The 13,344-nt window shown below is 43.3% G+C and overlaps 1 protein-coding gene across 1 annotated transcript in view; it reads right to left on the bottom strand.

The window, feature by feature from the left end:
- Positions 1-321: 321 nt before the first annotated feature.
- LOC147709576 (transcription factor 24-like) overlaps positions 322-13,344 on the bottom strand; it is a 137,472-nt gene continuing 124,449 nt past the window's right edge. The window contains exon 3 of the mRNA XM_086925512.1: positions 322-1,195. Coding sequence (XP_086781638.1) covers positions 1,115-1,195 — 81 coding nt within the window. The 3' untranslated portion in view covers positions 322-1,114. The remainder of the gene's footprint in view (positions 1,196-13,344) is intronic.

The raw sequence follows: 13,344 nt of genomic DNA, 5'->3' as shown, positions 1-13,344 counted from the left end.
TCGCATAATATTTGCGATTCGGTAAAAATTGCGATTTTTACCAAATCGCAAATATTATGCACTTTCAATAATGCATCCAGTTATGCGATTCCTTATTTGCGATTCGGTAAAAATCGCAAATTTGGAAACGCAAAACGGGAGTTTGATGCATGTGGGCATACATGTTCACCTCAATATTCACTATAGAGAAGGAACCAGTAAAATCAATGCATTGCTCCTCAAATGGAATTGTATCTTGACGCAATTCGCAATCCAGAGAACATTAAAGGAGTCAGGTAATAAACAGTGAAAAAACCTAGGAATCATAGAAAATGCATTTTATTGTATAGAGTTTGCTCGGTAAGGCATGTCGTTTGATCAAGCATTTGTGGGATATTAGCTGAGCCTATGTGATTTCAGTCAATCAGGTAAGCGAAGATCCACTCAACGAGAAGAATCAACCTGCCTGGAGGCTTTGGCTCATCATCAGATCTGTCATATGTCTCTCTGTTCCCACCAACAGGATACCAACCTGTGCATGAGACACCTACAAGATAACATGCTGGACTAAAAACCTTTCTTTGATCCCATAAAATGGAATTGTGGAAATGTCATCCACTGGAAGTGATGACGCTGGAGCTCAGCCCCCTTTGAGTGGGATTTAATAGTTTGCTGAATTTATGAAGAAAGATATACGGACATAAAGTGCAAATTCTTATACCGCTGGTGGCGAAACTGTGTCTCGTTATAAGGCCAGTGTGGAGCATGTCTCATTCAGACATCAGGAAGTGTGTAAAACAATTGAACATAAAAACCATCCAGAACAGTGGCCCCTGTCATGATCATGGGAGACCCCAAGACCAAACTCGAGCATCCAAGGTCCACCTTGGAGAAACCACAGATAACCCTGGTTTGTCGGTAAGCGTAATGTCTTTAGCGTGCAACAGCGTTATTTGTTGTGTGAAGCTTTTGAAGGGATTGTGTAGTTGAAGGAAGTCCTTGAGACGTGGGTGGGGACACAAACCAAGGGTGCGGTCCATGGAAGGGACGCCACCAGTAGAAGAAGGGGTGAGCGGGAAGCTCACAGTGCACATCACTGACTCTCTGGTCCGCAGAAGACATCTTGAGACGCCTGCTATTCCTTCCCGCCAGTGGGAACTCCAGGGAAGTCGTCGCGCATGGCCCCGGCATACAGACGCGACCTCATCGGCCATTTCTGAAAAATAGGAATAGGTAGATTGACAGCACTTGATCAATACCCAAAGGTCAATACAGCTGGACTGAGAAATAGAACGTAGTAAAGAGGACATTATCAGCAAGGAGGAGGGTAACTTTTATGTTTTTTTAAAAGTAGGAACAACTTTTTGAAGATTTGGGGAAGCTATAAGCAACTATACAAGTCTGGCATTTGCATGTTAGATGTTTGTAAGGGCTGTTGGTGAAACACATTGAGCATTTTTTAATTACTGTGCAGGTCCGTAGGGAATGCAGTGAGTGTAGAATATGTCAGCCCTCAGAGGGTAGATTTTGAATGTAGAAATGATATATAATTTAAAGGGTGCATTTAGAGGTGTTGGATGGAGAGCCTCACCCTGGCTGCTGGTGCTTGTTTTTTGTTTGTGCTTGCAATCTTCATCTGGGTGTGTCTCTGCAAGTGCCTGGTCTCAGTAAGTTGCACAGTGCTGCATTGCAACGGTGCACGTGCTGGGCCAGCTGCTTATGGCCCATCAGTCCTAGCGCCCGTCTCAAGTACGCAACCACTGCCACACACCCCCTCTGCAGCCATCCCACACCAGAGAGGAAACTAGCTATCCTCAGCCAGCTCAGCCTGAACTCAGCCCTTTCAGCAGTATGCAAGCTCCCATCTCCAGCTGTGTGGAGCTCATCATGTTAATCAGTGTGGCTGCCTGGCCTGGACAGTCTGGCTTCTCCATACCTGAGCACAATGTACTTGCCCCTCCTTGCTTTGCACAAGCCCAGGGATAAAACCTCCAAAGAGGCTCTCGAATGAGTTTGGCTAGCATTTCAAACTCTTAAGTAAGATTGGATTTTGGTAGCCATTATTTTCTGTTAGCATCACCAAATAAAAAATAAAAAACCATGTCCTTCTTGAGTAGGTAGTTCATACTTCATTTAGACTTTGTGTACCAGCCCAAAGAGAAAAGAGATGTTTCCCAACTTTGGTCCAGGCGCCATCTCCCCTCAAATCATGGATGAGGCCTCGCGCTCTGGAAGAAAGCTGTCTACTGACTGGTGTGGAGATAAGCAGGCCCCGAACGAAAGGACATATTCAAGGCACAGTGGACGGAAACCTGTCCAACTCAAGAACATCAACATCTTCTAAAAAGGTCGAGAACCTACAAAAAGCATTCCACGACTGTACGTGTGGTGAGCCCGCAGTGTCCCTCCTTACCATGTATCAGCCCTGAGGCCTGTATATGCCCCACTGTAGCCCGAGAAGGACACAGATGTTTTTCCTCTTCATCCTGGGGCTTCCTTTCTGTTGGCCGAGGCTGGTAAGCCTAATTCTGGACTACTGTCACCTATGGTCCAGCCTTAAGGGTCCAGAGATGTCACTTATTAAATTCACAGTTTAGCTCCAAAGGCCAGGTGGAGAGAAAATAGGTGTCTCAAATTTGATATCCCAAGGTGGCATAATTTGATGACTTATATTTGGTAAGTGATAAGTTTATCACTGACCCCTCCTGCACTGCGGGCGCTAACCTTTAGGGTTGGCTACTGTTTTTGTGATATTTTTGTGTGTTAATGCGTTGTGTGTTAATGCTTTCAAATAATACACTTAAAATTAGCTTTTTTTTTTAGCAATGTCATGAATATTTTCTTCATTTATTTGCAATACACATATCTATGCATTCTTATCACATACGAACATTCTTAATATCCTTTGACATTTAACAAAAAATTCCATTTTCATACAATGATTTATTGTATGCTGTCGTTAATCCCAATGCATTTCAAGATCATAAGATCTCTTCTTCAGGGGAATTGCAATGTGAAAAAATATATACGTGTCAACTTCATCAAACAAATAGGATCGATACAGATGTATTTTATAAAAAAGACTAATGATTCAGATTCATCACAAACTTTGTAACTTAAAATTCAGATGGTTAACAATAAACAATCCACTGAGTTAACAGGGTGAAAATGTTTCAAATATCTGTAGAGCGATGTCACATTCATAATGATACCACTGAAGCTAATATGAAACATTAGAGATAATGCATTCACAGGTAGTAGGAGTTTAAATAATTGCTTACCAGCAAAAAAAGGGACAGAAATGCTTTCAATGCTAGGTGAGGTGTTACTAGAACCTTAGGTGTTAATGACGCAGAGTGCGCAGTACCACCCTCAATCAATAGTTTGATGACTGTCATCTTTTCTTCTATGAACTGTATGCTGGCCCATGGACACATATTACTGAATACCTGCTATCCCCTAACATATGTACCTCGCATTGATGTGTGTGACCAGAGCGGCAGGTCCATGTCAGTGATACCACGGCAGCGACAGATCTCAGCCTCTTGAATCTGTTCTGCCATTATCCCTATCACCAGGGTACCAGTGAGCTAGACCATCTCTCTTATGTGCATCCTGGAGCAGTTTCTCTTTGTGAATATACAGTGGGTGAGAGCCTAGCAAATAGTTTTTCAATCGTGTAGTCTGGTGTCTTCGTGGCAGTGATGGTTCTGGCGCCTCCAGGTTCACACTGGATGTGAGTAATGGACCTGTATTATTGTCCTCACTCCCACATGGTCTCCAGGGCTTCATGTAAAAGTAGAGAACCCACAATAAAGAAGAACCGTAATCAATAATAACAGAGTAAGGGCCAGGTTTATCTGATGGGATACTTCTTTACAACATGACGGATATCTTGTCCACTTTATCACAAGTGCAACACAGCCTAAGTCACTTGTAATAAGGTGGATTTGATATCAGTGACTCTATAGTAGAGGAGCCCAGCTTCAAAACCCTAAATCAAGTCATATGTGTGGAAAAATGCAGATTGTTTCATTTGGTAACAATGGACAAAAACCACTCAAGTAACATAAATGTGTAACATTTTTTAAACTAGCAAAGAAGAATTATATTAAAAGTAATACAAATTGTAATAGGATGTTGGGACAGGCCCTGAGTGCCCAATAGTATTGAACGTGGTAACCTGACTTATTTTGGTCCTGACGTCACGTTAATCTAGCGTATGTGCAAAGGATCCCCGACACTGCTTGTCCAGGAACTGCCCTGTGGCTGGGACGAGCACGCCAAGAGTGCCTCATATTAGGCACAACTGCTCTCCCTGCAGTGGGTGCATCACATAAAGCATTGGTACAGCGCACTGTGCTTTTGAATTTACAGTGTGACTTTATCTCTGTCAGTGACAGAGTAGTTTTTTGACCTTTCTCACATGAAGTTCCATTTCATTACTTTATTCGACAATTAAGTCATAAAAGCATCACAAAACATACATTTATCACAATATAAAATCCTTTAAAAGTATATTTGCATAAATATTTAAAATATTAAGAGAAGATTAAACTTCACAAGACTAATGTCGAATATTCCTTAAAAAATAGGGGATGGAAAGAAAGTTTACAATAAGTATAACCATCAGGTTAATCCTCTCAATTCAGTTAATCATTACATTGGCTCCCGACTCATTAAATGTTTTACATCTACCCTTACTACTGTCAATTCGTTTCTGATCAAATGACCCACACCCATTTCAAAAACGTTGCCATTGCTATGGCGATTGGGAGGCTGGGATCAGTACATAATATTCTTATCGCCTCATCATGTTTTCGGGAACCAATTAATCGACATATTGGTTTTAAGCATTTGTCCCGCGGGGCTGTATATAAGGGACTAAAAAACAGAACGTGACTAATGGATTCTTCTTTGTCCCTACACTTAGGGCATTTATCATCATTCATCCCAGCCCACCTTGCGGTAAAAGACCTTATGGGGAGGGTACCTGCCCTGAATTGAAAATAAAGCTTGCGATCTAGGGGTTTCTCCATAGTGTCCCAATATGGTTCCAATGCTGGGTATGCTTTAAATTCAAGAAATCGCACAGTTTACTCAAACCCATGCTGACTAGCAAAGATCTGATGGATTTCAGCCAGCTAATTTTAGGAAAGCGATCCTTTTCAATAATTTCCTTAAGTCCCCAGGCAAAATGATATAGTTCCTCTGTTGTCCATATTCTGTGCCAATATAATACAGGTCGCAGGGTGGCCAGATCTTGCATTGTTCTTTTACCAAGATCCCAAAGCAGAGGAATTAAGGGAGTACTTTGGGGGACATAAGTAGCTTCTCTCAAGAATTCGTTTTCAACTGATGTTAAGTTCTTTAAATTTGCGAACCCCCATAGTTCGGAGCCATATAGGACAGAACTTAAGACTTTCATCCCATAGATCTCGAGGAGTGGTCTTACAGGTTTAGTAAAATATGTTTTAAATCTTTTAAGGATGGATGCCTGCCTGTTGCTGGTGCCTTAATACAGTCATATCTAACTGGCTATTCCAGCACATATCACTCTGTAGGTTGACCCCCAAATACGTAAAGGCGTAAACCTGCTCTAGTGGGCAGGTATTCATATATATACTTCACTTGAACCGTTTAGCTGCCTTGGGGCGTTTAGGTTCAGTAAGGACCATACATTTTGTTTTAGCGGTGTTTATTTCGAGCCCGCGCTGCCGGCAGAAATCTGTAAAGCGCTGGAATGCCCGTTGGAGACCTCTCGGAGTTTTTGATATTATCAGAGTGTCATCCGCGAACATAAGGATCGGGACACACTCTCCAGCCATCACAGGGGTGTCAGTAGGGACCAGGGAGAGGTAGTCTGCAGCCCCGTTCATGAAGAGTGAGAACAGGGTAGGCGCCATAACGCAACACTGCCTCACTCCCCGCTCAACAGGGAAGGCATCCGTAACCTCGCCCAGCTTACCCCACCTGACCCTAGCATAGGTATCCTCGTGTAAGAGGACAACCAAGGTCAGCAGTTCCGGGGCCATTCCTAGTTCCTCCAAGACCTGCCAAAGCTTTCCGCGTGGGACAAGGTGAAACGCCGCCCTCAGGTCGACAAACACTGCATATAATACCCCTTTTTCCAGGACAACTGTCTGCCAATATAAAATAATAGATCGAAAGACCTGGTCTATCGTGCTGGTCCTGGGTCGAAAGCGGCCTGCAATGGGCTCAGGATGTCCCCTTCGTCCATCCAATCCTGAATTTTTCCCAGAACCAGGCGACCCATTATTTTTTTATGGAATCAATCAGGCTAATAGGCCTGCAGTTGCCTGCTAGGGACTTGTCCCCTTTTTGGTAAACAGGCACAATTTCCGCTCCATTGCATGAATAGGGAACAGCCATCCCCTGAGCAATGGTATTAGATAGATGGGCGACATATATTCGCCATCTCTCCTTATCATTTAAGTATAGGTCCGCGGGTATACAGTCCATCCCTGGGGTCCGCCCCTCGGTTACTGAGTTCAGGGCTCTATCCACATCCCCTAAACTAAAAACAACACCTTCAAAATATGTAAAAACAAAAGCCGCCTCGCTTTGCTTATCTTCTGTGTTCTCATACTGCTTAAAATACTCAATCCAGGAGTTTTGGGGGATGTTATTTTGCGGGCTATTCACCCGCCCACCTCCATCCCATTTATAAGTGTCCCAGAATAACTTCGGATTTTTAGACAGACATGCGCCTTTAAGGTCCTGCCACATTTGATCTTCCCATACTCTTTTTGCCCCGCTAGTCATTTTTCTATAATTACATTGGGCCGCTTTTATCATTATTGGATTTCTGGTTTTTAATGCTAGACCCAACTCAACCCGAGCTTCCCTACATAGTTTATTGTACCACCTCTGCGTTTTTTTCCTTGCTTTTACCTTGGCAGTACAGTTCACAGAAATGGACTTTAAGATTGGAAAAAAGATCAGCATGGTCTTCCCCAAATGGGTTATACTTCGTCCCATCAATTACACCTAGCCCTGTTTTACCAAGCACCTTGTCTACGCTGTCTTTGATAGCGTTTAGTGTTTCTGGTTGATTAATCACTTTACACCATTTAAGGTGACGCTCATCATTTGCTAGGATGGTTTCAGGGGCTAATAGGTCTTCCGACATATCTACCATTCCCTCAAGACCTAATCTAAATAGTGCTGTCAGGGGATTATGGTCACTCTCAATACGGGTCTTCACTCCCATATCCACAAGAGAGTGCCAAAGCTTCAAATGGACAAGCAAATAATCTATTTTACTTGACCTTATACCATTGTCATATGTTTTTCTCTCCAGCCTATCAGACGGTGTTCGGCCAGTTGCGGCCTTTAGCTGATTGCCTAGGCAAAACCCATTCATATGCAATGCAGCCTCAGTCCATTTGGCTATAGGGCTAGTCTCCAATTGGGGTACCCACCATCTAGAATCTTCTTCTTCTGACATGTTTAAATCTTCCAGTCCCAGGCGTTCAAAAGTTGTGTTAAAATCGCCCGCGATTAATGGCATTATCCCTTCTGGCAAAGATTCTATCAATGATTCTAATACCATTAACACCGCAGATTTGTTCCCACCGGGTATACCTCTGGCATAGACGTTAATAATGTCAATTTTTAAACTACCTGGGAGACTGAGCCTAACTGCAATAATATCACAATGCCTAACTGGGAGAAGTTGGATGCTACAGCTTAAGTGTTGTTTAACCCAGATCACCATTCCTCCCATTGGACGTCCCTTTAGCCCTCTCACAGCAGGAACATAGAAGTATAAGTAGCCTGGTCTAAATACTGGTTCAACAGACCAGGTCTCTTGAAAAATGCAAATATCGAATTTGTCAATAAAACTTAACCAACATGGTGACGCTAACTTGGGCCCCATACCCGCCAGGTTCCACGATATTAACGAAGTCAAGGAAGCTGTACACCAAGGACCTCCGTCTACGTCATTCCTTAATGCAGTGGAGCTAGATTGCGGTATTATGTTAGAATCAGTAGGGGGTGCGGGACTTACCCTGCATGCAGTTAACTGAGAAGGGGAATTGTCACCATTCTGTAGGGTAGCAATTCCATTATTTATCTTAGGTCTCATCCCACCTACATCTGGTCTTACATTTACATTCACCTCTCCCTTACATCTAACTACATATTCATTGGGTGGTCTTATTACGCTCTTACTGTGACACCCTTCCTGTATTTGTTGTCAGTCGCAATCCTCCAGTCCCGATAAGACCGAAAACCTATTATATAATCTTAAGCGCCGTGCAATAGGGTGACCTACTGCCTCGTTCCATGAGAGGGTTTCTCTATGTGGTTCCTGTACCGGTACGTTAAAATAAATCAGTGGAAGTGACTGAATCTGGGACCTAAGATCTACTTGAGGCCAGTTATAAATGTGCTCCACACATCTCCTGTCCCTAAAGTTAATAATAACACCATCACCCCCAATTGTCTTTGTGCTTCTGCCCACCCAATTAACTCTTCTGGCAAATAGTATCTCAGCACATATATGGCTTGGCAAAGGCCGATTAGCATTAAGCCAAAAAATTCACGTATTTTTTAATTCCATATACGTCTCCCTCTTTCCCTGTCCTAATGATGGAACCCCCGCTAGTACTACTACGTAAGGGGCTGACCCAGGGGGGAGTTCTATAGTTGGCAAGTTAGATACTACATGAGCTGAGGGGCTACTGGATGATGGGCGTGATTGCACTACTGGTATACTAGTCTCCACTTTTTTATCCTTGGCTATCTGAGCAAATTGAGTAGCCCCTTCAGTGTTGGTTAGAGGAATAGCGATGGAAGGGGCTTCAGGTATATTTGCTGTGGTACTAATACTACCTTTTGGCAAAACATTAGAAACTGCACCCACAGTAATTTGCCCTGCCGGTTTTGGCTGTGCACAGTGTAGGCCACTGCCCCCCTTCCCCAACCGCTTCTGGGCCGAAGCCAATGAGAGTTCCAAGCATACCAGTCAAGAGATTCAAGAGATTCAAAAGTACTTTATTCGGTTATAAAAGCAAAATAACCATAAAAGTAGCATGAAAGGTACAATTTACAAGGGGTCAAGTAAACATTTTTAAAAATCACAGAAAAAAGAAAACAACAAAATTAAATTCATGTGTACAATATAGAAAATTAATCCATTTGAATTGATTTACGACACTTAAAAACTGATTTTAAAAATTCAGCAATTGAGGCTACCATAAAAACAGTTTCCATTTTCTGGCACTCTAAAAACGCTAGGCAAAATCTATATACATTTAAATCTTTGAGGATAGGGATAATAAGTTTCCTTCGGAAGAAAGTATAAAATTTACAGAAAAATAATATGTGTATATCGGATTGTTGGGATACATCATCACATGGACAAAGACATAAATCCTTCGACCAACAGTTCATCACGGGGAACGATAATGTCCTAAAAACAATATTAAATCTAAATCGGGTCAAAAGGAAACGTTCATGATTGGACATGTACAATGATAAATATGGCTGCAATTTCTCTCCGCATAAAATGTCCTGGTGGGCAGAAACAGTCTTTTTTCTCGCCTCCTCTATATGTCTTTTTTCCCTGAGGTACGCCATACACAGATTTTTCAGATCTCTTCTAGATATGTATTCCATTGATTGTGGGTCCTCAAAGTATTGGGGGCAACTTAATTTTCAAGAAAGTTTCTGACGTAGCATATCCATTTAAAGTCATTGATATTGTCCAATGCTAAAATATCCTTTAAAATAGCCCGGTTAACAACACATTCATCATTTGTCCAAACCCTATGCCAAAGGAGGATTGGCTGAATTTTAATAGTATCAGTAACGTAAGGTATTCCCAATTCAGCATGGCATATCATCGTTGCAGTACTTTCGGGCACGGACAGAATGTGGCATAAAAACTTATTTTCCATGGTTTGAATTGAGCTAATATTTGAGTAACCCCATAATCCTGCACCGTAGGTGACTACAGATATACAAGTCGCATTATAAACAGTTAAAATCTCCTTTATGGGTTTTTTCCCTAGTTTTTTCATAAAGCATTTTAGGGCCATAATAGTTTTAGAAAATAACAAAGATCTAGCATTGATTGCAGTAGTCCATGAGCCACTTTCATGAAACAATATCCCCAGATATGGGAAGGTGGGGGTCCTTTCTAAGGGATTGGAATTTATAAAAATTGGCTTCAGATGCTTGCTTGTTCTTGACCCACAGTACATGGACAAAGTTTTAGAACAATTGATTTTCAGATCTAAACCAAGCATGAAACTGTTAAAGAATGTGACCAAAGTTTGTAAAGCCATTGGGGTGCGTGCCATCAAAACAGCATCATCAGCGTACATCAGGGCAGGGACAGGCCTACCTCCCACCATAGGCATGTCCCTGCCCTCCTGCACGAGGTGCTTCTCCATTCCATTTATTTATAACAAAAATAAAAAGGGGAATAGAACGCACCCTTGGCGCACACCCCGACCAATCCCGAATTGTCTGCTACATTCACCATTTTTCCCATATCTGACACTTGCGGTGGCCCTGGAATATAGATCTCTCAGAAAGCATATAATGGCATTGTCTACCCCCAATTCGGCCATGATTGACCATAATTTAATGTGTGACACACAGTCAAAAGCTGATGATAAATCAACAAATGTGAGGTATAGACGTTGTTTTTTGACCTTTATATACTTCTGTTGCAAGGTAAAAAGATTCAATCCTTGCTCTATGGTCCCTAGACCCTTTTGGAACCCAAATTGAAAATCGCTTAACACCCCATTATCCTCAGCCCAGCTTTGCAATTTAGCTAAAATCACTCTCCCCAAAATTTTTATGGAAGAGTCCAATAGGGAAATTGGCCTATAGCAAGTACAACTTAGCCTATCCCCTTTCTTAAAAATTGGGACTATTACCGATGTGAACCAAGTAGGAATTGGACTATTTGCCAAAGCGGCATTGAAGAGCTGAACTAGCAGTGGCCCCCATAGTTCGATGTTAGCCTTATAGAGGTCGGCTGGTATGCCATCTGGTCCAGCCGCCTTACCCCCCTTAGTCGCCTTCAAGCTCGCAATAACTTCAGGAAGGGTTACAACCAGGGTTCTAGATGTATCTAAATTTAGCAACACTGCGTCCTGACCTGTGTCAGGGGTTAGTTCCACACATCCAAGCATACCAGTCTCTTCTCAATACAGTCCAGTCTCTCATGTATCGGGTGGATTGTTTTCTCGAGAATAAGTTCCAGCTTTTTCCAAAACAAAACACCAGGCTCGCCCGATAAATCACCCTCCACACTTGGCGATGGATTGGCCTCTTTATTAGCTGAAGTCAATAAATCGAGACAGTCTGCAGTGCTAGATGTGGCATTCTCCTAGGCCTCCTTTTCTTTTCCTTTTTTACCTTTTTTTGTTACAGCTTGTGCTTGAGTTTGAACCCTTGGGCGTTTACTCTTTGGTGCTGTACACTTTGGTTGTAGTACTAGGCCCATTTTGGCACCACTTGCTGACCTGGTCTTGATACTAGGTGAGGTCAGCCTTTTCGAAGGGATACCTTGATTGGTCTTCGCTAATGAATCTATAGGCCGTTGTTCCGGGGATGCAGTATTTCCATCTGGCAGAGAATTACAACTACTGACATCATCCTCCAAAGAGCATAGTGTGTCCTCAGGATCAACCTCATTGGGAACAGGCGACCTAACCCTAGCCAGACTTCCCATTGACGACTGCTTATCAAAGAGAGGGTCTAAGGATAATCTTTTTTCGGTCAGTTCGATATCTTTTGCCAGAGCTGATGACACTTGTATAAGAAAGTTATCTAAAGTGCCCATTAATGCCCCACCAGCATTTTTCCCGCTATATTCTCCTCCAGTAGAAGAGGTGGCCACTGTAAATCAAGCGGAGTTGACAAACTTTGCTTTTCTTTCCAATCGCTTTAAAAGTTCTGGCCCTACAAAACAGTGTATGTCTACTCAAAAAGTCACTGACCTGATTTCAACGTGGGAGTTATAGGGGTTGCCCGTCCCATCCTTGTTCGTGCTTGAACCGGTTTAAACGGGCCTGCCCTTGGCCCGGGCTTGGCCCGAGCTTGTCCCGCGCGCGTCCCGCGATGCGGGATTGCCAGGTTGATTTTATGCACCTGGGCAGGGCGTGGCGGGAAGATGTCTCTCTGCCAGATGTCTGCTGGATGTTGTAGTTCCTCCTCCGCTGTTAACACAGCACTTCCCAAACTGCGAGAAACGCGAGAGGTGAGGCAGTAACTAGGTGGGGGGAGCGTGGTTCTCCTCCAAGTTGTGGCCCCCTTCTGCTGCACCAGAAAAAGTCTGTACAGATTACGGATAAGTCCCCAGTGCTATGTGAGACCTGGAAACGTACCTGTCATTCTTTTGAGTGAGTGACTGTGTGTCTGTGCAGTGTGTGCTTGTAGCACAGATGTGACAGTAGGACTGTCTGCTGGAAGAGTCTGAGTAATGGAGCCAGTGGGATTTATAGTGCATACCCCAGATTTAGCCTGGCACAAGATGGAGCGTGAGAATACCTTCCTCATGCACTGGGCATGTATTGTACTCATTCCTGGCGCAGGAGGAATGACCCCAGACACTGAAGTGAATACAATGGAGACAGGTCGACCTTTAGAAATGCCATGAGGGTTAGCAAAGAACTGCTGACTTCTTGTCCTGGTGCCCCATTACCATAGCTGACAAATGTGCTGGCAGGAAATTTAGGAAAACACAGACACTGCGCCTCGCCCCAGATAATCATTTGTTTAACTACCTTTCACTACAAAGCACTGTTGAGCCTGACTTTGTATGTGTATGTGTTAATATTTATATAAATCTATCTAAATACACTTCTAGAGAAATGTATTGGTGTGTGTTGGACTTGGCCCTTTTCACTGAAATGTTTTGCTTTTTGCTTCCCCTAAATCAGGATGTCCCCTTGTACTGTAATTGTATAGGCCCTGTGAGGTTAAAATGCCCCGGGTTATATTAAAACCCATGCTAGATGCAGGTGCTTGACTACCCTCAAAATGGCTGCCACTGACCCCTGCTACTGCAGCGTGGTCTGTATAGGCGCACTCTAGTAGCCAGGAGCTGGCTGGAACCCTTAAACAATGTTGCCATACCAGCCTGCCAGCCTGCCCATAGCTAGAACGAGGGAAGCTCCTGGAACCTTCCAGAATAGGGGATGCACCAACTGCAACTGCCAACTGCCAACTGACACTATATAAGGAAAAGGAGAAAAACTTTCTAGTCAGTTGGGGCATCACTAACCTGGGGAACCCACACAGGAGTTTAGGCGGGAGGGCCTAGTGAGGAACCTATGCTACTCTTAAGCTGGGTGAGGTGTCCTAAGCTAGCCC

Source organism: Lissotriton vulgaris, chromosome 6 (assembly GCF_964263255.1).
Source record: "Lissotriton vulgaris chromosome 6, aLisVul1.2, whole genome shotgun sequence".
NCBI lineage: Eukaryota > Metazoa > Chordata > Amphibia > Caudata > Salamandridae > Lissotriton > Lissotriton vulgaris.
Note: the sequence above shows the minus strand (reverse complement) of the source record. Positions and strands in the feature narration are given on the sequence as shown.